Genomic DNA, 27900 nt, shown 5'->3' with positions numbered 1-27900 from the left:
TTCAGACTTTGCTGCTTCTATTCTTGTAATAATAACCAACAAATTCCAGTTTGCAGAAAAATTGAATTAAATGGCAAAAAGTAATAGCCTCAATTAGTATTCCTCAATGCACAGAGCTATTCTGCTGTGAAAGAACAGGATCCCACAGCGATATAATGTACAGCATAGGCAATATAGTCAATAGTATCATAGTAACTTCGTATAGTGACAGATAGTTACTAGATTTTTTATGGTGATCACTTCATAAGGTATATGAATGTTGACTAACCATGTTGTACACCTGAAACTCACATAATGTTGTATGTATGCCAGCTATACTTTAATAAAAAATTTTAAAAAAGAAAGAAAAAGAAAAGAAACAACCCCCAGGATCCTAGATACCTGTGAGATACAAATAATAATTATACTTTCTGTCCTGGAAATGAAGATACACTAACATCAGAAGAACTATGTGCTTGCAGAAGTAAAGCCCAAAGAAGCCAGTGGTAGATTTGTACTATTTTTATTACATAAAATAAGAAAAAGTTCAAAAGTACAACATTGTTTATTTCCTTGCTTGAAGATATCTTCTCTGGTTTATTTAATATCAATGTTACCACAGCTGCAGGAAATTAAATTGAACCTTTAGAAGGTATCGCATACGGACCTGGTTGGGATTATAGACAATAAATTCATTGTAGTTGAGGGTATAACCATCTGGATTCAGAATTCCTGTGTCATGTGCTGGTCCTAAGGGCACTGTACTCCCATTCCTGCCAAGTGGAGGAAAGCATGTCAACACTTGCCTCTGGTTCAGAAGTTGAAACAGAGAAAGTAGAGCCCTATCTAGCCAAGCTGAGTACTTACAGAGTGACGGAGCTCGCAGGATTGGGAGCCATCTTGCCCAGTCCTTTGGTGCTGTGTTTGCCCTGAAGTAATCCTTCTGCCTCTGGGTTGGCCTCCAGTAGCTCATTACACTGACCTAGAGCTACCTGCAAAGCAAAAGATCTTTGAATGCCCACCCCCTACCAAGAATTGGATGGCTCTGAAGCCAACAGAAAAGCCCATCAGTACTTTCTTCCCCTGTAGCAGAGGAATCGAATGCAATGGAAATTGCACTTGGCTCCCCACTCAAGTTCTTTGTGGTCAAACTTTTCTTTGGAAAAACAGGGATAATAAACTAGAGACTATAGATGTGTTCTTGCCCTACCTCTGATAGGAGCAGTAATCCAATATCCTTTAGGCGAGAGGCGAAGCAGTAATTGGCACTCTTGGAAGACATGTCAGCAAAGTAGATTCCTTTTCCAAACTGAAATATATAAATAAACACCAAGGTCAGCAGCTTAACGTATTGTGTTAGAAGGGAGGCTCACATCACTGACCCTGTGTTTCTATAATCTTAAACACAATAGAGACCTTTTCCCATTTCCCCTCACAGTTATGTCCCAGAGAAGCTTAGCATTGGTGAATCTCTGCTTCTAGGGAGAAAGGATAGATATATTTAGAAATTTAAATAAAGAGGGACGTAGTAAAAAGTGAGCTGGGCCCTGACCTGTATGGCTCAGTTGGTTGGAGCGTTGTCCCATACACCAAAAGGTGGCGGGTTCAATTCCAAGTCAGGGCACATATCCAGGTTGTGGGTTTGATCCCCAGTTGGGGCATGTGTGGGAGGCAATCGATCAATGTCTCTCTCTCCCTTCCTCTCTCTAAAATTAAAAAAAAAAGATGATTCAATGCTTGGAAAGGGCACCACTAATCATAATCTAGGAGAAAAAAGGACTAGGACTGAGAAAATTATTGTATTCTTTTCCCTTGTGCCTCCTTCTAGGGTTCAATTTCTACTCACCATGTAACCTGTGATGGGAGCCTCAGGTGGGGCAATCTGAAGCCCATGGCTCAGGATTCCTACCCAGTTGCTCAGCCTGGAACCATGCCATAGCAGCATCCTAAGGAAAAGCCACTGTTATTGTTGTCTCTCCTGCAAACATAGGCTCTAAGCATAAAGCCAACAGCTCTCTGTGCCATCCTTCCCTTAGTTCCATAGCTGCACTCCAGGCAAGGGAATATCTTCCCAAACCCAAAGCTAAACTGAGACCTGTTATGAAGGTCCTCTTTGAAGGCTTCTTTCTCACCCTCCTTCTCTACTTCAAAAACATCCAGCAAGGTCATGGTATAGTCACTGTGTGTGGGAGCATGGGTAGACTGAAGGTACTGGGAAATTATCTGTGAAAAAGAATGAAAGAAATGGCCAATGTGGACTCTATAATAGACCAGACTAAGCTGAGAACTTCAGGGCCTCTGGTATAAATTGAGACCTTTCTGCTCCCAAATGGTCTCACAAGGCAGTCAGAAAGAGCTCTACCTTCCCAAATTTCTAGTAAATAGAAATTCTGTCCTATACAAAAGTTTGCTCTTAACCAGATGTAGCCAGAAAACAGTGGGGTGGGGAAGGGTAGGTTTTAAAGGTATGAACATAAATGAACATTTTCTTACTTTGAACTCATAACTTTTATGGTCTAAAGGGTGCAAGGCACAATGTAGTTTTTTATAGTGTTGGTCCAATGGATGTTCTGGGCTTTGCAGCTCGGTCTTTACCAGCTTAATGGCAATTTCAATGTCTCCCAAAGCCTGACAAGATGAGATATAGAATCAATATAGGAAGAACCTGGGATAAGAGATTTAATACTTCCCAATCCACACATCTCTCACCTCTAGTAGTTGTATTTTGTCTGACAATTCTTTCTCCGTCCGGATTAATGGAGGAGTACGGAGTCTAAGGATAGAGATATAACCCATAATAAGTCTCTGATCTGTGGCACATGACTAAAAATAACAGACTAAAGATAGGTCATTTAGAAAAAAGATATAAGAAACTTTGGGTTTTGAAGAGAGAGAGAGAGAGAGAGAGAGAGAGAGATCCATAAAGATATTTTAACTTCCAAATATAGAGAGATATGATGTATATACTCTGAGTAGGATAAAACATATAGATTTTGACATTTGAGACGAGTTGAAAATTCTTCTTTATGGGATGCTTTTCTAAAAAGAAGATATTAAAAAAAAGAAAAATAAAGAAAAAGAAGATATATTGCTATCAATAAGGAATACTTTGGGTATAGTCCTGTCTAGAAGCAGTAGACCACTCAGGGTTATTTCTAGTTCACAGAGCTCTATAAAGCATTAGAAGGAATAAAATAAGCACAAGAATATAGAATCAACAAAGATAAAAGAATGTATATACCTAATAAAGGGTGTCCCAAAATTCACGCAAGAAGTAATTTTGATAGAAAACACAGGTTTATAATTAAACATTGTAAATTTTTTATTGATTCATATATAGGGTTATATATGGAATAGCATATCGGGTAAATGCCTCCACGGCACAAAAAACTAGATTATCATGTTGCTATAGCGAGCACCATTAACTGTTATTGCCTGAGCAGCCGCATTTCGGTCATGGAAAATTTCAACAAAAGAGTACATATATGCCAGCAAAGCTGTGGAGGCCATTTACCCAATATGTTATTCCATACATAACCCTATACTGTATACTTTATGAATCAATAAAAAATTTACAATGTTTAATTATAAACCTGTGTTTTCTATCAAAATTACTTCTTGAGTGAATTTTGGGACACCCTTTATTTAAGTTCACAGAAATGGTGTGTGGTTATAGACGCCCTAAAGAACAGGAAATAGGGGGTGATATGCCTGAAGGTGGTTGGATAGTTACTTGTTGGTTGGATAGTTAAACTCATTCTCACTTGAGTTGGTAACTTCCACTTGGTCAGAGAATATGGTTGTAATCGGGCCAGAAGACTGAATTCCATACTTGTAAGCTGATTAGTTAGGCTATCTATAAATCATTTTGGCTCTGTATCTATTCCAGATGATCATTTCCTTAGAAATGAAAGACTGAGTAGAAGACCAAAGTGAAGTAACAGCACAGGCCTTACCCAAAGTCATGTGGGATCCTGGTGTAGAATTCATTGCATGCTTCCACGAGAGCTCGTCCTTGTTGGCCAGCCCGAATACAGTCCTCAATCTTCTTAAGAGACTGGTAACCTGCCTTGATTTGTGCCACTGTCAGCTTCCCTGCAGACCCAGCAAGAGATCAGACTCCACAACTAAAGTCCTATCCTGTAAACTACATTTATGCCCTGACCAACACAGACTCTCACCTTTCAATTTTCAAAATAGACCCTCCTCCCTCCACACAGCCCCTCACCCCAAATCTCTTTTTCTTCATTCATATCAGCAAGTTTTTAATCATGATAGTGATGAAAGAACTCGTTAAAGGAACTAGGAAAGATGGAGAGAATGTAGGATAGAACCTGAAGTCCTACCAAGTGGGGCTTTCTTGGTGTCATATTTCATTTCTATCATCATCTCTTCCATGGCCTGGACATTACAGATCAACTTTATCAGCTCTTGTACACGAAGATCTAGCTGTGACTCCGGTTTCAAGGGGGATTTAAGAGATTCCTCTTTTTTTGTTTCCTCTTCATTCTATAGCCAAAATATAAATAATAAAATCTAAAAGCATCAATTTTAAGCTCTCTGCAAGGACTGGCTGTACAATATTCCTGGCAGGTGAACATCTGCCTCTGTTTTTAATACAGGCCCATGCCATTATTACCTAGGTAGAGTACTCAATATGACTTCCACCTTCTAGTCCTACTCTGCCTCCCATAGGTAAACACTCAGAATAAGCCTCAAATAAACACAATATAATATCATTCAGTATGTAGAGACAGCTATTTTGTCTTAAATCTTCTCATCTTAAGACTAAGATTTCTCCAGGACAGCTTTCAACATCTTGGTTGCACTCCAGTTTCTCTAAATTGTTTGTACTGTGGTACAGACACAAAAGTAGGTTTACAGTTGTGAATATGTGAAAGTTTATTCTTGTATTATTGTTTATTAATTATTGTACAGTAGGTCCTCGAGTTACTTCGGAGATCCGTTCCTACAGCAAGACGTAATGCAATTTTCGCCATAAGTCGGAACCCACCTACGTAAGCACCTACGTCACTCACATGGAGCACATTACACAGCAGTAAAGAAGTGAAACAGTTAAAAAAAATTTAAAAGAAAGATAACAATTCCTGACCTTTACTTGTGGTAATAAATAATAAAAAACATAAAGCACATATGTACATATGTCAAAATGACAGAACTTTTTTTAAAATAAATACTGTAAATGGGAGATGGCGACGTAACCACAAAATGATGTACGTCGAGTCTGACGTAACCCGTGGACTGCCTGTGTTATTTTCCATGCAAACAACTGTAAACCTACTTTTGCTCCACCCTGTAAAACCAGAAGTAAAGACAACTTTAAATGTAGTTTTTTCCATTTGACTATTAATTACTCCTCTCTTGATTTGTAACATGAAACTTCTGGAAACAGGACCTAAGATTTTATAGGAACCTTAGTCAATAATAGAGACTAGAAAAAAAGGACCTTTATCCTCATTCTACAATCCCTTGAAGATTACAAAGATGAGTGAAGGTAACTCATAAGGGAACTGCAATCTGTTCTTGGGTAGGAAATAGCAAGACTCAGGATACTTTGGCCCATTCTGATCGATGACCTGATCTAAGTCATTCTGTTAGACTTCACCCTGGTTAAGAGGAAACAGTTTTCCCCCTAAACATGCAGTCAGCTTACCTGAGTATTGGTGGTATAGTCCATTTGTACCATATCATATTTTCCAGGCACCTTCTTAAACTTCTCACGATCCTCCCAATTGTTTTTTGTTTTGTCAAGGAATCTGTAGAGTCCAAGGTGGTGAGAAAAATCTTACAAATAAGGGTCTATTAGTAGGGATGGGCTTACAATTGTTTCCTTAGAATATCTCCAAACTTTATTTCCCACAACAGAGCTTTCTTACACATCAACTTTCCATAAATCTGGATTCTAAATTAGAGCCCTGAATAAACAGAAAGGTTCTGGGTATAAAGGGAACAAAAAAATGGAGGGAAACGGACCTTTGGGCTTCCCAAAGCCTCCGGAACACCACACAAGCCATTGGAAGTTTAAGACAAAAAGATCCCTATCCAACCCCTTTCTCTGGAGGAAACGTTTCTAGAGACTCTAGAAAAGTTCTTCATCCATCCATAGGTAAAGTATTTTTTTAAACTCTAGCTATATATTCTCATCCCACTTTTCCCAAATTTCCTAAGTTGTTGATCATGTGCTAAATTATATTAGATCTTCTATTTTTAGTCAATTTCAAGGTCCCAGGTGATGTAATCACTAACTAAGGATGCAGTTTGGTGTTCTAGTCACAGCATGTTATAGTGGAAAGACATTAACATTTAGGCCAAATCACATTTATAAAATTCTTAAAGAAGATACATCCAAGAAGAAGAAGGGTATATTTTTACACTCATTTCTTAGTACTCACTTCTTCTGAAAGATTTCCTTGGCCTTGTTGAGGTCCCCTGAACAAACCACCAAGCTGTGCTGCCCCACTTTCCCAACTGCAAAGTAAATGCCACATATAAGATTGGAAACCTAACCCAAGAAGAGTTCTCTAATAGTAACAAGCCAGTTCTCTAAGGTCTGGTTAGCTTCCAACAAATGGACAGGAAAAAGTGAAAGGGCTTAGGGAATATATCTTGTTGCTATTAGTTACCTCCTACTAACTGCCATAGTTCATGAGCAGCACTATGAGAGTTCTGTCTCTCAACAGGCTGCTCGTAGTTTTTCCAATGAGAACTTCCTACTGAAAATGCCTGCCACTGTGCAATTACAGAAAGCACAATCCGACTCCTAAGCCCCGCCCCTCGTTACAGAGCCTCCCTTCCATCAATTTAAGCTTAGAGGATCCTTGGCCACTCACTAAGTTGCTTCTGGCTTTCTAAATGACAACTCAGAAAATGCATAATAAGTCATTACCTCGGCCCCATCTCATCCAAACACTGAAGTTCCTCTGAGCATCATCTTCTAACAGCTGAATCAGATAGTACTTGTTGTTGTTGAACTGGAGATTGGTCTATGATGAGTGAGACAAATAGAAACATAAAATAACAGGCTTGCAAATAGAAGAAGCATAAACCAACGACTCTTCCTTGGTCAGAGGTGCCAGTAATTGCCATAAGCAAAAGAACAGCATGGACAAGGCAATCAGATTCCTGTAAGAGTGAAGATTTAAGGAAGGACTAGGTTCTACATTAAACTTTGAATTTCTAGGAATTAATAATGGAGCCTGGAAGCTTCCTCAAACTTTCTACCCTGTAGGGCGCGGCTATAGGGTTAAGCCTCGGATTGACCTGTTGGCAAAGCTACAAACAAGTCCCAGCTTAGAGGGCACAGTCCTCTTAGCGTAATTAGGCTTGACCTTATGATGCTCCCTATATCTTATCTGGGAAGCTAATGGGCTGAGGGAGATGCAGCAAGTGCTGCCAAAACAAGTGAAACTCACAAGAACATTGTAACTATGGTGACCACTACCTTATTTACCTCTGGCTATAAAATAAAGGCTCAGCTTGCCTCTGGATCTCTCTCAGTGGCCTCAGCCACGCACAGGAAAATCCACCTAGACCAGCCGTGGGCAAACTATGGCCCGCGGGCCGGATCCGGCCCGTTTGAAATGAATAAAACTAAAAAAAAAAAGACCATACCCTTTTATGTAATGATGTTTACTTTGAATTTATATTAGTTCACACAAACACTCCATCCATGCTTTTGTTCCGGCCCTCCGGTCCAGTTTAAGAACCCATTGTGGCCCTCGAGTCAAAAAGTTTGCCCACCCCTGACCTAGACCCAGCTTATTCTCTTTGTCTGTCATTTCTTCATCCTTCACCGCCCTCACTCAGGCTTTCGAACCCTTGGCTGAGCTGGCTCGGCACACTACCCAATCTCAAATGTGTTTTCCAGCTCCCAATCCATTCTCAATAATTATTTTTCAAATGAAGACAATTTTGATGCCTCAAAGATCCATAACTATTATGCTTATTTGTTTAGACAATTTACTGCTTAATAGCTTTAATTAAGGTTTGTTTTGTCAACTGCAGCGATTTGACAATGAGCTGAGAGCAGGACAATGTTAGGAAGGGATAGAGGACAGGCAGAAACCACTGCCACATCAGTCCCTGGCATGACTTGGAGACATTCAGAGAGAATGTGACTAGAATCTTAAAAGAGGTATACGGTAGGTAACTTACTCAGAGTGAAGGGAGGGAGTAGTCCATGATAAGGAATAGTAGTTTGTATGATAAGGTTGAGTCCTGGTTATCCAGGCACTCTTTGTTAAGTGTCTGCCCCTTCCTATCTTATACTTATTCACACTGTAAAGTCATAGGATGTTAGAACAAAAAGGAGCTGCAAGATGCTCATATTTCATGTAAAAGAAGTAGTAACAAAGGACTACTAGGTAGCCATTAAAATTATATGTGATGGGTGTATAAGTTCAAATATGAAGATATATAATTAGGATATATATATTTTAACCAGGCAAATGTATTATCTATTCAAAACAACAAAAATAAACAAAGAGGTAAAGGTTAATAAGAAAAAAATTCATAAATTTAACATAAAAATATAAACTTCAATAAGGACAAAAAGTATACCAGAAAGAAAATCAAAAGGCAAATGACAAATTTGAAAAACATATAGGCAATTTATACTACAGACCAGTGATTTTCAAATGGTGTGCCTCAAACATTTTTAAAACATGCAATACTTGACTATGTAGTCAGGGGCACTGACTTCTTTTCCCTTTGATTGCCAAATAAAACAATGACAACAGCCAACACAATAGCTGTCCGATGTGAATGAATCAAATTAATACCTATTTCTTTTGTCAGGTGGACAAAAAATTTATTTTTTGGTGTGCCACTGAATTTCAGTAATTAGTTTATGTGCTAGGAGGTTAAAAATGTTGAAAATTGCTGTTATAGATGAAACACTATTCTCATATTATATAAAGTTCCTTGTAGCCAGTAAGAAAAAGACCAACAACCTGTCGGGAAATGTGCAAAATGATATGAACAGAGAGTTCATAGGTTCAATAAAAGACAAGAAATCTGCAAAAAAAATCTGCTTGTTATCGAGGACTCCGCTATTAGGTAGACTTTACTACAGAGCATGTGCCTAACATAAGGGACTCCAGAATTAATGATTTGGGCATTGGAACACTGTCATCAATAACTGTCAAGAAGAAATTCCCATAAATGGAATGGCTTCTCCCCTTACCTGATTTAACATGACATCATACACATCATTCCCTTCACAGTAGATATGGGCCTAGAGAGAAAAGAAAAAACTGACATTTGTATAGTCTTGATGAGATCCTAAGTGAGGCCTTACGCCTCAAGGGGTCATTCTCCAGCACTACCAACATCCATCTTCCAGGGAAAGAAATGCAAAAGTATCTTCTTTCACACATAAGCTGTCATTCCTATAATAAAAACCGGGGTGGCTCAGTGGTTGAGGGTCGACCCATGAACCAAGAGGCCACTTATTCAATTCCCAGTCAGGGCACATGCCCAGGGTTGCATGCTCGATCCCCCGCAGATTCCCAGTAGGGGGTATGAAGGAGGTAATTGATTGATGTTTCTCTCTCTATCCCTCTCCCCTCCTCTCTAAAATCAATAAAAACATATTTTAAAAACAAACACAAACATGATGCCTTTCTATAATTACAGAAATACAATACAAATGATTCTCAGTTAAAGAAAACCTATTCTCAGTAATTCATGCCATACCAGGGCATAGTTTCTCATTTTTCCCCTTGATAATGATATAATTTTCTAACTGAAAAAACAGAATGATGTATGGGAAGCTGATGACAGCCCCATAAGTTAACCAGGTTAAAAACACCCTGATTATTAATCCTTAACACCACCACTGCCATCATTTAGCCTTGCAGAAAATGAATCACTAGTAATATTTTGGCGAGGATTCGTGAAATAAATACTAGCAATGTTCCAGTGAGAATCCCAACAACAACAGAACACTGCTCTCTGAGAAATCAATGGATTGAGGAGTCTCTCACCTTCCCCACCTTTAGGGTGCACTCTGGGTCCACGGGAGCTTTGCCCTTTAACAGCAAGGTCTTCACAGACTCTGAGGAAAGACAGGCATGTACTATGTCTACTTGTATGGGAATCAAACTGGTTAGAAAGAAACTTGTCATAATTAACTTGGCCCTTCCTAGGCAGTCCTGATGTGCTCAAGCCTCAATCTGTTTCAAATCATGAAACTGAAGGTTCCAAGAAAATGGTAAACCCAGAAGATAGAAAGTTACTGTGCCTTGGAGAAATGAGAGCTGAAAGAACAGAATATCCTCCACGTTTACCCCTCCCAGAGACCTACTTGCTGGCCCATGTCCTCCCTGGCCTACCACACCAGGCTGACCTTGCTTGTCTTCTGTTCTGTCCTCATCAGCCTTTCCTCCAGGCACAGGCTCTTTTTTCACCTCCTGCCCCTGGCATCTTCGAGTTTTCTTGGCAGGAGGAGAGTCTTCTGTATTGTCGGTTTCATTTGATGCTTTAGAAGCTAAGGGCAAGAATGGGCAGACAAAGAAGCAAAACAAAGAATGAGTGTACAGTGGATATAATCCTACTTTGAAAAAGCACCGCCTTTTTAAGGAAATGGTTTAGGATGGTTTTGTAAGGTTACAAAGAAACAATAACAACTGTTGATAATAGTAATCGCTTCCGAAATTGCTATTCTGGGCAAATAAAAAAGTAAAATAAAGTAAAAGGCTCTTTGCAGCTGCAGCGGAGCTCCATCCTGCCCACTCCTGCTCCTTACTCACCACTATTCGCTCTAACCGAGGAACAAGTCAGCCAAGAAACCCCACCGCAGCCGTGGCTTTTAAAGATTCCAGAAAGACACCCGTGGAACCAGAGGTAAAGCGCTTTGGAGTCTGTTGTGAGCTTAGAGCCCAGCTCTGTCTTTTAGCTGTGGAACCTTGCAGAAGTTATCTCATCAGTTGCCCCAACTGTAAAATCCACAGGGTGACAATAATGCCACATCTGTTGGACGGGACTATGCAACAGAGGTGGCTGTGATTCACCGAATTAGAATTACTCTCTAACCAGCCCCAAGGAAACGTCTTTGGAGCAGGTGTGTGCTGACTTGATCAGAAGTGCAAAGGAAAAGAATCTCAAAGTGAAAGGACCAGCAGAGATGCCTACCAAAACTCTGAGAATCACAAGAAAACCTCCCTGTGGGAGGGTTCTAAGATTTGGGATGGTTTCAGGTGAGGACTCACAGGGGACTCACGGACTTGCACAGCCCTTCTGAGATTGTTGAGCAGATTACTGCCTTCAGTATTGAAGCAGGAGTCATTGAGCCGTTGCGGATGCTTAAATCAACCTTTTAAATAATTGACTAGCAGTTGTTAAAAAAAAAAAAAAAGTACAAGGGAGCCATGGGACTCTTGTGAGTTCATAGGCTGAGGCATGAGTCTCATAGCTTATCTGTTCTGTTTACTTGGGCCCACCCCCACTACCTATCACTAAAATACCTGTGGTGGAATGAGATAACGTTAGTAAAGCGCTTTGGAGTCTGTGTGAGCTTAGAGCCCGGCTCTGACTCTTAGCTGCGGAACCTTGCAGAAGTTATCTCATCAGTTGTCCCAACTGTAAAATCCACAGGATGACAATAATACCTCATCTGTTGGACGGGACTATGCATTTGATATGTAACACAGAGAATAAAGATCTCATCAATTCTAAGATTTGCATTTCACCAATTCTGCAACCCGGATGCATCTCACCATGGATGACACATGAACCATGAATCATGTTTTAACTGGAAGCGTTTTTCCCTTCTTACTGTTACATACAATGATGCATCTTACAATTGAATTTGTTTTGATTGGATGACATTAGACATATATACACTAGAGCTGGCACTTTGTTAGGTCCACAATTCTATAATTAAAAAGCTCCGAAAACCGAAGTCTTGTAAGTTTACTACCAAAACTAGTTTGGCAGCCAAGTGCGGGACAGGGGGCGACGGAAAGGGGAGGGGCTGGGGTAGGAGGCGCCGTTCTGTTTCCGACTTCCCGCCCCCCAGCATTCCGCCCCCCAACAATGATCTCCGAACCTGACGCCCGACTGCGCCGGCCGCTGGTCCCCATCAGCCGCCGCCGCGCCGCCATCGAGCCTGACTGTTGACGTCACCTGCCCTCTCCCAGGATTCGCTCGGCTGGAGTCAAAAGGCGGGAACACGCAGCGCGAGCGCGCGTCCAGGAGAGAAGTTGCCCGCAGAGACAGAAGAGGCACGCCCGTCAAATTTGCGTGTCGCTATGCGTTGTGGGAAGTCACCCTAACTGCAAAAGGACTATACATAAGGGGGCCTTATATATCCGCCATGTCCTTCCCCTTCCTCCAAGGGCGGAGGGAAGCTCATTGGTGGGGCTACGCGCTGAGTGCACCTCGTCACTCTACCCCATGTCCCCTGGGAAGGTCTGAGACTAGGGCCAATAAGCGGCCCCAACAGGGCCCTCCCTGAGCAGCGGGGAGGTGAGTTCCCAGAGAACGGGTCTCCGCGCGAGGGCAGACTGGGCAGGAGATGCCACGGACCCCGCCCCCGGGAGGGGCCTGGCGGATGCCTCCTCAAGCGGAGCTTGGAACAGACTCACGGCCAGCAAAGTGAGTTCAATGGCTGAGGTGAGGCACTCCGCAAGGGGGTCTCATAACCCAATTCAGACTACTCTCCCCCCGTCCTCTTTTGCTGCAGAGGGCTTAGCTGGATTTTTAGAATGGTCAGGGGCTAAGTGCTTTATTTTGCATGCACAAATTCACTTAATCTTCATGAGGATAACAGCTAGACTATTTAATGCTTACTATATTAATTCTCACAACACGTATAGCGTAGGTATTATTATCCTCATTTTACATCTGTGAAAATTGATCTTTAGAGAAATTTCAGTGACTTATTAAATGTTATACAGTGTATTTGTTTGCGAGGGCTGTATAAATAAGTGGGTGGCTCAAACAACAGAAATATGCCATCTCACTTGCCTTTACCTAAAGGCGGCTAGAAAGAAATCCAAGATAAAGGTGTCGGCAGAGTTGTTTTTTTTTTTTTTAAGATCTCTTTCTTTGGATGGTAGATGGCTTTCTTCTTCCTGTATTTTCCCGTGCATGGTCTTCCCTTTGTGTGTGTCTGTGTCCTAGTCTCCTCTTTTTATAAGGACACTAGTGATATTGGATTAGGACCCACTTATGTGACCTATTGCACTTTAATTACTTCTTTAAAGTCATTGCCTCCAAATACAGTCTTATTCTGAGGTACTGGGGGTTAAAACTTCACCATATGGGGGGGGGGGGGGGGGGGGTGCACAATTAAGGCCATAACAGAGTGATTGATAATTTTCTTAGGTTTTATTTAGACAATGCAAGAAAACAGGAAAATAACATATTTGACTATTCTTAAAGAAGAAAATTAAAGAATTTGAGACAAAGCCCAAAGGAAAGCTGCGGAGTGTTTAAAAGTTGAATGAAATATGCTTAACATATAAAGAGCTGTCTCAAAGTCATAAGAAAAATCAAAACCTCTGTAGATAAGTGGACAAAAGGTATAAATAGTTTGTTTTATAAGCAAGCACATGGAAAAAATGTTCAGACTCACATGGGATAAAAATGCAAATTCATATTCCACAGAGCAACTGACCTACTCTCTTCAATAAGTTATTGTTATAAGAAAAAAATAATAAGGCACTTTTTTAGATTAAAAGAGACGTTTGAGTATAGCAACCAAATGCAGCGTTTGATATTTGGGTGCTGGTTTAAACAAGCCAGCAATAAAAAACCTTTTGAGGATATGTAGGTATGGACTGAGTATTAGATGACTTTAGGGAATTACTTATTAGATGTGATAATGGTATTATAGTTAGGATTTAAAAATGCATGTGTGGCTCTGTGGTTGAGCATCCACCCATGAACCAGGAGGTCATGGTTCGATTCCGGTTGGGGCACAGGCCCTGGTTCCAGGCTGATCCCCAGTGGAGGGCGTGTGGAAGGCAGCCGATCGATTATTCTCTCTCATCATTGATGTTTCTATCTCTTCCTCTCCCTTCCTCTCTCTGAAATCAATAAAAACATATTTAAAAAAAAATGCATGCTATAGTATTTAGGGATAAAATGTCATTATATCTGGAATTTGCTTTAAAATACTTCAGTCAAAATGATCAAATAGGGCAAAATACAAATAATTGTTAAATTTAGGTAATAGGCCTATAGATATTCATTATATTCTTTTTCCTGTTTTTCTGTATGCTTATAATAGTCATAATAAATTTTAAAATACAACAAAAATGACAAATTAATCAAAATAAGTATAACTAAAGAGAATTAACTGTGCCAATGAAGAATTTTTATCCTAATAAGTGAACGTTTTAAGTGGTATCACTGATTTTGATGTGGTATTCCTAAGATTTATTTAAATTTCTCTTTTATCTGTATTCTAGAACAACATGTTAAAATGACAGGAAAATTGATGGATGACTACCTGCCATGACCTGCCCAGTTAGGAACTTGATCAGACCACCCCACCCTGTGTGGTCACTTTTGGTCACTGACCTTGTCAGGCCTGCCTTGTGGCCCCATGAACTTGTCAGGTTTATTGTATAGTTCCTTTTTCATTCACATTTTGTAGAGTGTAAATGTGAGTTTTACTGCTTAACCTTGTAGTTATTATATTCCTATGTTTTTAAGGAGCTTAAATCATTAGAAAAAATCCAATATTTAAAATTTGTGATTGTAATTAATTATTTAAAATGTTTGAGTGTTTGTAATTTATAAAGCACATTAGAACAAGATACCATTTCCATGGATTTACCAGCACTACTCATATTGCTGTGGTGTCATATATTGGGTAATATATAATTAAGCATTTATCAAGTCCTAGTTGCAGCCAGGCCTGTAGAATAAATAGGCTGTCTTTGATCACACAATTATAGTACAGAGAGTATTATTTAACAAACAGTACAATCAGCATAGGAGGCTATGCAGACAGTTCCGGAGCCCAAAAGGACAAAGTTATGCTCTGCAAGCAACTTCAGAGCTCAAGCTGCAAAAATCCAAATTTTGGGCCACAATTTATGATACTGGTATTAAAGCTCTTACAAGTCCTCAATAGGTATTACTGGCACCATGCTACAGAGGAGAAAATTGAGTCTCAGAGATTTTAAGAAATTTATTCCAGACTGTGCAGCTAGAAAGTATCCTGCAATATCTGTGTATAGCACCTTGAAATAGAGGTTTTCATTTGCTACTATAAGGTAGAAAAAAGTTTTCCTCATCCCCTTTAGGGCCCCTGGCTAGGCTTAAAAATTAAACTGACAAAGACAGATTAACAGGAGAAAAGCATACAAATTTTATTGAATTTTTACATGGACTTGGGAGACTTCACAAGAGAATGAAGATCCAAAGAAGTGTCTAGAACAGGAACCTTTTATACCTTCCAGACAATAAATTTGTAAAGAATTGACAAGTCAGCCCGTGTCAATTTGGCTCAGTGGATAGGGTATAGGCCTGCGGACCAAAGGGTCCCGGTTGGGTTTGATTCGGGTCAAGGGCACATACCTTGGTTGCAGGCTCCTCCCGCCCGGGCCCTGGCCAGGGTTTGTGCAGGAGGCAACCAATCGATGTGTTTCTCTCACATCGATGTTTCTCTCTGTCTTTCCCTCTCTCTTCTACTCTCTCTAAAATCAATGGAAAAATAGCCTCGCAGGAGGATTTAAAATAATAATAATTAAAAAAAGAATTGACAAGTCAAAGGTGTAGGAGCTAGGGGTAGTAAATGGTGAAAAAGTAACTAGAAAGGAAAGGGTTAGTTTAGCAAGGTTTGCTTATACAGCTAAATTTTATTTCAGAGCCTAGGCCTTTAACCACCCATGTTTTAACCACTAAGCCTGTTAACTTAAATGTTACCCAGAAGGTAAGTTCTAAGGTGAACAGATTTAGACTGTTTATAATGAAACCATGCATAAATTAATCATGTTGACGTCACAAAGGATAGGAAATTATCCTAAGTAGGGATAGGGAACTTCTGGCCTGTGAGTCGAGTAAGGCCCCCTGAAATCATTTGGCCTGCACTGCCAAGGCATTAGGGGTGAGTTAATGAAATGTTTGACCAAATATAGCAGGTTAATTTTTAAGGTGGTAATTTTGTATGGCCCACGAATGATGTTATAAATATCCACGTGGTCCTTGGCAGAAAAAAAGTTCCCCACCCCTGATTCTAAAGGAATGAAAATTGATTGCAGTAGGCCCATCTAAACAAGAATATTTATTAGTAGCCTGACTTAGCCCGTGTTTGCTTGTGCTACCTACATTAACTCAAAAGGAAACTTGGTTTAAAAAGTTCACCCTAAAACAATTAAGGTAGCATTATCGGTCCATTAAGAGATAAGTTGGTGAAGGAGGGGTTTGTGTTATTTTAGTACCTTTTAAGGTAGAAGAGGAGGGCATCGGCCTTTAACTCATTAGCCAATCAGGTTCTGAGGCCCCTTCTTAAAGCCACTTCCTGTCTCTCCACTTTCTCTCTCTCCTGTTGGTGATAGATTGGTAAGTGTGCTCTTATTTTGTCCCCTAATTGTTTTGAATATCTGTTCCATTTGGGCCATGTTTCCTGGTGGCAGGCCTTTATTTCAAGACAGAATTGGAGTATGTGTGTGTGAGGCATAAGGCGATTCAGTTGGGCTATGGAGATGGGAGGAAGGCAGTGAAATGCTCTGCCTGGCTTGTTTCCACGTGGGTTTCTGTAGTCCTGGGTCTGTCTTCCTTCCCGAGACTGGTGACCTAGGAACAACAGACTTGGCTTTATGCACACAGTGCATGTGCTCCTGGAAAACACCTGGATTCATTTTACTTGAAGAAAAAGGTGTTGCTATTAGCCTAGTGCTCGTTTGAATGTTATCTCCCTGGCTGAGAGGGTAGGTCTTGGGAGGAGTTCAGACCAGTACATTTTAATTCTTCTGTGTCTGCAGGGCCCGGGTACTTACTGGGTTTGTGGGAGCTGCAGCGGATGTTGTCTTTGCCCAGAGCCTTCCAGTTTTCTTAGTGAGGCTAAGCAGCAAACTCTGAAGTCAGATGATTTTAGTGAGCTCCAAGAGCGCTCCCAATTTTAATGTCCTCACGGTGGTGAGGGTGCCCTAAAAAGCTTAGGATATACTAAAAAAGATCAGGGGCCTAGCTTGGTAAGCCTAAATCAAATTCGTGCCACACTTTACCATTCCAGTGACCTTTGTGAGTCAGTGAGGATCAGCTTTTACTTTATTTTTTTAAAATTGATTTTAGAGAGGAGAGGAGAGAGACCACAGTTGCTGTTCCACTCATTGGTTGATTCTTGTATGTGCCCTGACTAGGGATCGAACCCACAACCTTGACATATCCAGCTGACACTATGTAACCAACTGAACTACTCAGTCAGAGGCTCAGCTTTTGAGGATCAAAATATACGAAGGCCAGGCATTAGTTGGTGTATAATAAATGTTAGGTAACTTTTAAAAGTAAGCGATACATTTTTTTTTAGTATATATTTTTCTCATAAAATGTTTTGCCTAGTGTCTTTGAGTATAATTTCACCCGATTCCCATTCTTCTCTTTAATATACATTAATTTGAATAAAATGTATGTGTTTATTATCCTTACAGGCAAAAGGTGTAAGAAAGACACCTGTATGGAATTTTAATAATTCTCAAGCATTGTTAAATTAATGTTATTTTTTGAATAGGTAATACATTTACATGGTTCAAAATTCAAAAGGATCAAAGTATATACAATGCAGTCCTAAGCCAGTTTATTCCCCTCCCCAATAACAGTGTTAGCAGTTTCTTGTGTATCCTTCCTGAGATATTTTATGCAGATATAAGCAGATATATGTACTTTCCCTCCCCTCTTCTATATGCATACACTATCATGTACCTTACTTTTTCAACTTAAGATTTCCAAATGACTAAATATAGAGTGACTGCATTCTTTATAATGGTTACATAGTAATCGAATGTATGTGCATAACCATCATTTATTTAATCTTTTATAATTGGACATTTAAGTAGCTTTCAATGTTATTTCCTCCAAATTGAATAGCCTTATACATAACTCAGTTGTCACATCCAACATTTCAGTTCGGTTTTGCTATATACTTGTTTATAAGGACTCTCTATGCATGCTTTCTGTTAGTTATATTTATTCTGTGCACATAGCGATGACTAGAAACCAACACCATAAATATCTTGATTGAGCAATAAAGAGTTTTCTATTAAAAGCAACACCAGCCCTAGCTGGTTTGGATCAGTGGATAGAGCGTTGGCCTTCGGATTGAAGGGTCCCAGGTTTGATTCTGGTCAAGGGCACATGCCCAGGTTGTGGGCTTGATCCCCAGTAGGGGGCATGCAGGAGGCAGCCAATCAATGGTTCTCTTTCATCATTGATGTTTCTAGCTCTCTCGCTCTCCCTTCCTCTCTGAAATCAATAAAAATATATTTTAAAAAAAGCAACACCATACTGGTGGTTTTAATGTGAGTACATTTTTAAAGTCTTGAGAGAAGGCTAAGATCATGTCTTGTGAAACATCTACTTTTCCAGTCAGGCTTTGCTGATTGGGAGAAAAATTAGTTTATTTCTGATGGAAGTATGCTTTTGTTCAGTAATTTTATATAGACTACACTGGAATCTTCACTGTTAAGTAGGGAATGAGGGAAAGGAAGAAGTAAATTGTTTCTTAAAATATGCCAAATCTTGGATTTGGAAGGGACTTTATGAGCATATCAGTGACTTTCTTAGCTTCACGATTGTTATGAAAAGTGAAATTTTTAGGCAGAATATCAGCATTTCTATTCATTAAGGTGGTTGAGTTTGGACACTTTATAGAAACAACATATTAAACATTAAAATATTTTATATTTTGCCTCACTCTTTAAAACAGTTATAAGAGGTAGGTGGTATTTGTCCTCATTGTACAGAAAGGGAATCTGAGGCCTGGCCGATGTGGCTTAGTTGAGCATCGACCTATGAACCAGGAGGTCATGGTTTGATTCCTGGTCAGAGCACATGCCCCGGGTTGTGGGCTCTATCTCCTGTAGGGGATATGCAGGAGGCAGCTGATTGATGATTCTCTCTCATCATTGATGTTTCTATCTCTCCTTCCTTCTCCCTTCTTTGAAATCAATAAAAATATATTTAAAAAAGAAAAAAAGGAGGAGCGAAATCTGAGGCTTAGGGAAATTGCATAATTTCTACAAGGTCACAGAAAATATGTAGGGGACCCAAGATTCAAATTCAGTTCTGTCCAACTTACATCCATTATCTCAACTATTAAGCTAAGTTGCCTATCATTTAGTCTCTAACCTTGCTTGCATTACTTGTAAAATGGAGATGACATGGTACTTGCAAAAAGGTAATATCTGAAAAGTGCTTTATATAGTCAAGCTAGGCAAAGTATGAAATAAAATATCAAGTTAACAGGGTAGAAGGTCTTTATTTCCACTTGCATCCTGATTTCAAATTATTCCTGTTTGCTGTTTTGACCCAAAGCCCTCGGTCCTATATTTTCATTTGTTCCACCAGCAATGGGACTGGGTGAAATAGTGGTCTCTTGGAATAAATTGCATGATCAGTGATGTTTCTGACCTCACCACTTTTATTTCATATATGCTCTGAGTGCATACCTCCTGCACTGAGAGGTTGTAACAATCACTGTCCTTGGCTAAATTAGCTGACAGTGCGTGGGGAACAAAACAGTCTGCCCAGCTAGCATGGCTCAGTGGTTGAGCACTGAACTATGAACCAGGAGGTCACGGTTTGATTGCTGGTGGAGGCACATGCCAGGGTTGCGGGCTCGATCCCCAGTAATGACGTGCAGGAGGCAGCCAATTGGTGATTCTCATCACTGATGTTCATATATCTCTTCCTCTCCCTTCCTCTCTGAAATCAATAAGAATATACTTAAAAACAAAAACCACTTGGGAGTCTGTTCTGAGAGTAGTGCCCTATAGAGCTAGCTCTAGAAGAGAACTATGCCAAGCAACCAATTTATTTTCCTTTGCTTCAGGTTAAAGATGGGATCCACTGAAGAAGAAAGACCTGGGTCTTCAGCACCCTGTGTGCTAGCCCAGAAGTGTTATTTGAAAGCCTCTGTTACATCTGCTGCAGACCCCCTAAACAAGTGGACTTGCATTTGGACATTCTCAGCAGGAATGGTTATAGGCTGACAGGACCATAAAGGGTAGGTACTTCAACTCTCAGTGTTCTCTGTCACATGTATATGTGTCTTTTCTATCAAAAAAAGATAGGAGGGCCCTGGCTGGTTGGTTGAACATCATCCTGTGCACCAAAAGGTTTCTAGTTGGATTCCCAGTCAGGGCACATGCCCAGGTTTTCTAACTCATCCTGAGTCGGGGTGAGAGACAGTCAATCAGTGTTACTTGCTCTCTCTTCCTTTCTCTCTCATCAATAATACAGAAACAAAAATTATTTAAAGAAAACAACCCCTCAAAATATAGGAGGTTTTGTGAGTTGTTGGGGTCCAACCCGAGCAGGTCCAGGGGTCCCCAAAGGTGTGGACGGAGTCAGCGAAGAAGGAATGACACAGAGGCAGCGTTCAGTTGATCAGCAGCTTAGCCAGGTTCTGTAGCCAGGTTCTCCAGCCAAGTTCTGTCCAGGATCTCCAGCCAGGTTCTATGTTTTATTGCCTTGTTACATTTGTATTTATACCAGTTGATTTTAATCCTGTCAATTTCTATTCCAAAGGTTAGGGCGTTTCTTATCTCTATTCCAGGGAGTAAAGATTATGTAGCTTAAGGGTGATTGTTCGTAGTTAAAGTGATTAACTACCCACCTGGCATTTAGTTAAGGGGTTTTATTCCCTCCCTAACTTCAGGGAAAAATCCCTACCTGGGGAAACAACCTTTCTCAGAGAGGTGACCTTGGTTAAAACACATAGCACCAAGAAGGTGAGCAAACATATTAAGAACAGTATGCCATATACGCCAGGTCCCTTGAAACATATGCTGTGCAGATGTTTCTTCGCTGTAGCGACTGTGTCAAGCAGCGAGGGTGGACCAGCTTCTGGCAGTGAGTTGCTGTAGTATTCCAAATTGCTAGACACACAGTAGACACTGAGTAAAATTGAGTGGCAGTATAATTACACAGAAGCATCAGTTGATTATTAACAATTTTTATATATGTTCACATATATAAAATGAACCCTTTGGCCATGAGCTCCAGTACTTTGAAGCACTTCTTACAGGGAACAAAATGAGTGGGTCATAGATTATTTATGGGGTATTTACAAAATATTTACTTTATACTAAGTAAATACTCGGTAAATGTGAAGTGGCCTTCATGTGGTAGAATGACACTTGCTGAAGCATGACTGGAATTTGGGAAAGGCATCACATTTGACATTAGGATTTATGTGCTATGTGGTAAGACCAAAGACCAGGCCCTTTGCACTCAGGATTTTGTGAGATGAGACAAATAGAGAAGTTGCACCTTTAAATCTATAATTATTCTCCTGTAAGATGTATTTGGATCATGGAGTTTTGAGGTGGACATTAAACCTATGGAAACCTCTGACTTTATGTCTTGCTTTCTGACTACATTCCCTTAGCTAATCTCAAATGCTGCTGTTATGACAACATTTTACATAATTATAAAGTCTTTAACTATAGGACAACAAAGGAGTAAAATAACACTTTGATTATATCTCATTACATTCTAAAGCAAACCATCTTCTATAGCTCTGCTTATTTCATGTTGAAGTGAAAATAGGGAGTTTTGACAGAACTGCATTTAAATCCTAGCTCTTAATAGCTAGGTGATGTTAGGAAATTTATTAAACTTCTCTGAGCCTAAAATTTTCTTATAAATAAGGGGTTGTTATAAAGTTTGGATAATATGGTTTCTATAGTTTTATCAGCTTACTTTAGTCAGACCTATCCTTCAAGGCACTACTGTTCAACAGAACTTTCTGTGATAGAAATGTTCTATATTTGTAATGTCCGATATGGTAACCATTAGCCAAATGTGGATATTAAGCAATTAAAAAGTGACTGACTGAATTTTGTCTTTTAACTTAATTTTAATTTGCATGGTTGTGTGGTATAACATACTGGACAGTGCAGTTTTTAAAAATTGAGATATAAGTGATATAACATTAGTTTCCAGTGTACAACATGATTTGATATTTGCATTGCAAAATAAAATGATCATCACGATAAATCTGGTTAAGATCCATCACTACACCCAGTTATAATTTTTTTCTTGTGATGGAGAACTACTCTCAGCAACTCTCAAACATACAATACAGTATTGTTTTAAGTGCAATTTTAAGGCTCATTCAAGACCTACCTTTTTCTTCATGAAGCGTTCCTTGCCCAATGATTCTTTTTTTTAAAAATATACTTTATTGATTTTTTACAGAGAGGAAGGGAGAGGGATAGAGAGTTAGAAACATCGATGAGAGAGAAACATCAATCAGCTGCCTCCTGCCCACCCCCTACTGGGGATGTGCCCACAACCAAGGTACATGCCCTTGACCGGAATCGAACCTGGGACCTTTCAGTCCACAGGCCGACGCTCTATCCACTGAGCCAAACCGGTTACGGCCAATGATTCTTTACATTACTTATTGTCTCTACCACTTAGTTGGTACTTACCATGGACATTAATTTTCATGAATCTTATCTCTCCAATTAGATTGTCTTTGAGGTTATGAAGTTTTAAATCTTTACATTGCTGCATGAAAAGGAACATAGAAAAATATACTTGTAATATTTTTAGTTAATAAGTTTTAAATAATTAAATGTAAGAGAAAAAATTTTCTAGTTAGTAAATGAGGTGAAGAATAGGGAATAGTCTGAAAGTTGCCTGCAGCCATGAACTTATTGTCTAGTATGCTTCACCTGAAAATTCAGATTACACTCAAGCTCTGGAAGAGGAAATGAGTTCTTATATTGCCATCTTGTGGCCAACTTGGGCTCCAAGGGTTGGGAATTCAATTTTGCTTTGTCAAGGGAAGGTTTATTGTGATAAAAAGTTTACCAATAGTAACGGCTAAATATAACCTATATTAGCTCAAGTGAAATTGAAACATGATTTGGAAAACTATTTTGGATTACCTTCTCATTTACCTGAATCTTAGCTTTCCTTCCTTCAAAAAAATTTTTTAAAGGGAGTTTTGTAAATGTAATGACTGGTTACATGTGTTCTGCAGTCACACACCCACAGGGTTGAGAAGCTAACAGTAACCCATGTCATTTTTACTTCATCTCCCTGCATTTGTTCCCATGACTGCCAAGCTCTCAGCCAGCACATGGCTCTTGTTTTACATGCCTGTTTTCTTATTGAGAGACTGTTGACTATTATAAACGTTCAGAGGATGGTTAGACTTATTTTATAGTTTTACCCAAACTTTGAGCATTTGATGACATCCTGCAAATAGATGGGTCAATTTATAATAGTGAATGGAGATTTAAGTAAAAGAATGAGCAGTTTTCCTTGATGTAATTTTCTTTGATGCTGTATGGGTGTGATTTGGTGTGGAGTAGGCTGGTGTACATTCAAGTCTTGTATTTGTAACATTTGTGTATTTTTTTAATTTTTCAGAGATGATGCTAGATAGTTGATAGATCTTATAGTTCAACTTCATCCTAGATAGAAGCGGGATTCATCTGACAGCAGAGGTAAGTGTGAAAGAAAAATCTTCATGTTTACCTCATTTGGATTTCCAATCACCCAGCAAGTTTTGGGGCTCAGTGTTCTTAGTGGCTGAAATTTGATAGTTGAAAAGGCCTTAGTTCTAACCTCAACAGGGTTTTCCTGGTTTAGGGACAAGGAGCTGGTGTTGGTTTGCCCTTCACCAATCATTTACAGTTTGCCATGATGAAATGCATGTTAAGTCCGTGTTTCAGCTGATTATCCTGATTAAACACATGCTCTGAGCAGACTAAAGCTAGGGCAAACACCTGGAATTGAATTCTGCTTCTTGGGATACTTACTGGGATCGATCCCATGATCCCAAGTAATTCCTAAATCTTTATGAATTTGATACTACAATACTTCATTGTGCTATGATCTTTTGACCAAAAAAATCTCTCTGAGATAGACAGAAATAAGGTCAAGAATTTTTCATTAGTTGGTTGGATGTCATCCCTGCACTGAAAGGTTGTCAGTTTGATTCTGGTCAGGGCACATGTCCAGGTCTCTGGATCCAGGTGTGGGGTGTGCAGGAGCAGCCCATCAATGTTTCCCTCTCACATTGATGTTTCTCTCTTTTCCTCTCCTTCCCTCTCTCTGTAAAATATCAATTTAAAAAAACCTTTAAAAACAGAATTTTTAATCTAAAAACTCAAACAGTAGAGAAAAAGCACTGATAACTGGTATAATTCTATCAACCACTTAGCAGTTTTTAACTAATCACTATTTTACTAGCCTGTAAGATTAAGAGAATCCATGTGTTGGTTAAATCAATTTTGTCAAGATCATATAATGCAGCACTATACAGTCACTTAAAAGTTATGGTACAGGTTTATTTTTCTTGAAATGGGAGGGTATTTATAATACAATAAGTTAAAAACAAGTTACAGAGCAATACATATAATCCTTTTCTGCTTAAAATGTTTGTATGTACTTACTGAGAAATCATCTGAAAGGATATACTCAAATACTAGGGATTATTGTCTCTAGAATTGGGTTCTATGGGTGATCTTCTTAGCCTGTATTTTCTGACTTTATTATATTTATGTGCTATATAATTTAAAAAGTTACTTTTAAGCAACCTATATAAGACAGGCTTGTATTTTTTACCTGTACCTGCATGTTTCAGCAAGGAAAGGGGGGTTCACATAAGGGTAAAAAATAGGAACTACAAATAATTCAAACTAACATCAGCTCTTACAGTACTGTTTTAGCTTTGGGCTATGTCTTTTGCAGAAATGAAATTTCAGGAGACCAAAACTAGATCTGAGTTTCTTTATAGAAACTTCTTTTCCAGCCTTGAAACTCTTGGATGCTGAGTCCTGGATATGCAATAGATGACGACAACATTTTCCTTTTATGGTAAGGATTATGCTGAAATTGAGAAGCTTTGACATACATGTGAATCTTTGAAAATTCAGCATTGTGACAAGGCTAGTTCTTATAAGGTGCTACAAGTTTAATTTTTTAAAAAAGTCAATTAAAGATGTTGAGAGGTAGCATAGTATAGTAGTTATATATGGGTTCTGGAGTCAGACTAGGTTCAAATCCTTCCTCTATCACTTAACCAGCTATGTAACCTTGGCAAGTTTCTTAATATCTCAGTGTGTGTCTTTATATCTTAGAAGAAGATATTCCTAGTATCTGACTCAAATGAATAGTGCTTGACTTTGAAGATTAAATTAGATAAGTGTGGGGCTTAGAACATTGTTAAGCATATGGTAAATGCTCAGTGATGCTAGATATTTTATCAATTCTCATGTGTACATTTATCTTAGACTTTGCATTACCTGGCAATTTCTTATCATATATATAACCCTAATATGCAAATACTACTAGACCGAACAGCCAAACTGAAGCATTCATCGTATATAAAAACTGCTGTTCGAAGTTTTAACCCTGCTATTGTGGCTCCTGTAAATGCTTGCTTGCTTGCTTAAATAATAAGGAAAATAAGACTACTCCCATTCCAGAGAGGCCATAAACCTTCCCCAGACGAAGTTATCAGTGTTGGCACCAGGCCAGACCTTTGGTTGAGGTCTCAAAGCCCCAGCACATAGGGCTCTTTAAGAACTTGCAGAGGGGACCAGAAAATGCCATATTTGGGAGACAAAGAAGGTAAAAAGATATAAATAGGGAAACATCCTCTATGTTGGGGCCCAGAATTTGAAATATAGTTTTCTCTCGGCCTGTGCGTAATAATAATAATAATAAAGTGTAACTCCATCTCTCTAAGCGTTGCTTGGTTCTTCTCCAGTCTTCTGTAACAGAACAACCGGTTGCTATGATGTGTGCTGACCATCAGTGGGTGCGAGTGGGGCTGGCGCCATCAGCGCCACATGGGAGGGGCAGCGGTGGGAGCGGGGCTGCTGGCAGACAGGAGACTGGGGGCCGCAGTGAGTGGGGCTGGGCGGGAGTGCAGGGATGGGTCAAGACCCACCCCTGTGCCCACTGCAGCCTCACAGCCCACAGTTCCTTTCAAGGTGCATAAATTTGTGCACTGGGCTCCTAGTATCTGCATAATAGGTTGTCAGAGATTCTTTGGTCACTGCTTATCTGTATCTTCCAATTAGCCTATCCCTCATTATCTTTTACCCTAAAGCCTACTTTAATTCTAGAATTAGAGTCAAAATCTGTGTATTCCTATATAATTGTTCCAGTAACATTTTCTTTAGTTGTTTTTGCCACTAATTTATTTATCACCAAGTTCCTCATTTTGCCTATGTAGCTGGACCAGCCGTGGGCAAACTACGGCCCACGGGCCGGATCCGGCCCATTTGAAATGAATAAAACTAAAAAAAAAAAGACCATACCCTTTTATGTAATGATGTTTACTTTGAATTTATATTAGTTCACACAAACACTCCATCCATGCTTTTGTTCCGGCCCTCCGGTCCAGTTTAAGAACCCATTGTGGCCCTCGAGTCAAAAAGTTTGCCCACCCCTGAGCTGGACTAATTGATATTTAATGGTCTTTGAGTTCTTGGCTGACTATAAAAATTTAGATGTAGTGATTCCTATAAGAGTCACTTGATGTTTTTAATAAATACTTCTTAGACCAGTGGTTCTCAACCTTCCTAATGCCATGACCCTTTAATACAGTTCCTCATGTTGTGATGACCCCCAACCATAAAATTATTTTCGTTGCTACTTCATAACTGTAATTTTGCTACTGTTATGAATCATAATGTAAATATCTGATATGCAGGATGTATTTTCATTGTTACAAATTGAATATAATTAAAGCATAGTGATTAAGTATGAAAACAACGTGTAATTATATTTGTGTTTTCTGATAGTCTTAGGCGACCCACAGGTTGAGAACTGCTGTCTTAGACCATTTATTAAAATGTTTGTTAAGATGATTGGAGATAAACTCTGATGGCTGTTCCTCTCACTGCTTGCAGCCTTAAGTAGTGGGATTTTAGTCCATCATATATCTAAGCTGACTTGTCTTCACTCAGAGCACCATGGGATGGGTTGGCTGTCCATTAGTGCCTTCTGATTTTTGCGGAGTCAAACAATTATAAGCCAGGTGGTAATGTTGGATTAAAAAAATTTACCTGTGATTAATAAAAAAATAAATTAATTTTAAAACCTGAGGATATAATCTATAGAGAAATCTTTAATTGTAATAGTATTTGAATGACACTGATCTGGGCTATATGAGAAAGAGCTCTAGTAAATTGCTGAAACATGCTATTCTGAAGTCATGCATTTTTAAATGGTTTACTCAGTTTTCTACTGAGTGATTGTTCACATATTCAGGGCAATAGTAAAAACTTTTTTTTTCTTTTGCAGTATGAAGGTGTAGATGGAAGCTGACTTTTCTCACCAAAAATGGTTTATAGAATCAACTTGAAAAACATGAGGCAGCAAACAAAGGAAAGAGTAAAATATTTCTTTTATCATCCTTAGGTTCTTTGCTAGATTGTAAACTCCATGAAAGCAGGATAACTTCCCTATCCTTAACACCTGGTCTATAATAAATACTCAAAAAATAATTTTGAAGTGAATCAATTTCCATTAATTTTATTATTTTTTAATTCCTGGAAAATGGCAACCATTTTAATGGGATTTCAGCAAGACATTTAAATAGAAAAACTGGGAATTAATTTTGACTGTAATGTAAACTGTATATATAGGTGCATTAAACTCTCTGGGTACTAGTGAGTCTACTTAAAAATCTTTCTTTTTTTTGAAATAAAAATTACTTATTGATTTTTATTTATTCATTTTATATTTTTA

General features: G+C 39.1%; 1 protein-coding gene and 1 long non-coding RNA gene across 3 annotated transcripts; one reads left to right on the top strand and one right to left on the bottom strand.

The window, feature by feature from the left end:
• Positions 1-486: 486 nt before the first annotated feature.
• On the bottom strand, positions 487-12197 carry PARP2 (poly (ADP-ribose) polymerase 2). 2 transcript variants are annotated; one of them, XM_005866165.2, is made up of 16 exons: positions 12050-12197; positions 10349-10489; positions 9987-10057; positions 9185-9235; positions 6887-6983; positions 6393-6468; positions 5654-5756; positions 4326-4488; positions 3936-4074; positions 2689-2752; positions 2473-2607; positions 2075-2202; positions 1826-1925; positions 1190-1288; positions 847-971; positions 487-752 (listed from the first exon to the last, which is right to left on the bottom strand). In XM_005866165.2, exons 1-16 carry the CDS (start codon positions 12102-12104, stop codon positions 593-595), a joined length of 1707 nt encoding a protein of 568 aa, XP_005866227.1. In that variant the 5' UTR covers positions 12105-12197; the 3' UTR covers positions 487-592. The 2 variants fall into 2 exon arrangements, with proteins under 2 accessions (XP_005866227.1, XP_014395133.1); XM_014539647.1 differs by having other exon boundaries at positions 10349-10480.
• On the top strand, positions 8477-27656 carry LOC106726081. Its single transcript, XR_001362093.1, has 5 exons — positions 8477-8492; positions 20013-20179; positions 23563-23639; positions 24889-25014; positions 27454-27656. It is a non-coding gene; the product is annotated as an uncharacterized LOC106726081 (long non-coding RNA).
• The last annotated feature ends 244 nt before the right edge of the window (positions 27657-27900 follow it).

Source organism: Myotis brandtii, unplaced genomic scaffold, assembly GCF_000412655.1.
Source record: "Myotis brandtii unplaced genomic scaffold, ASM41265v1 scaffold2247, whole genome shotgun sequence".
Lineage (NCBI taxonomy): Eukaryota > Metazoa > Chordata > Mammalia > Chiroptera > Vespertilionidae > Myotis > Myotis brandtii.
The sequence above is the reverse complement of the archived record's forward strand: the minus strand, read 5'-3'. Positions and strand labels throughout refer to the sequence as shown.

Bases quoted from the DNA above. Each gene is read 5' to 3' on its own strand.
- PARP2 (XM_005866165.2), bottom strand. From the start codon at position 12,104: ATGGCGGCGCGGCGGCGGCTGATGGGGACCAGCGGCCGGCGCAGTCGG. The intron at 9,236-9,986 runs GTGAGAGACTCC...TTTTCTCTCTAG, and splicing joins GCACCCTAAAGGTGGGGAAG to GCCCATATCTACTGTGAAGG. The intron at 753-846 runs GTAAGTACTCAG...TCCACTTGGCAG, and splicing joins CCTGCGAGCTCCGTCACTCT to GAATGGGAGTACAGTGCCCT.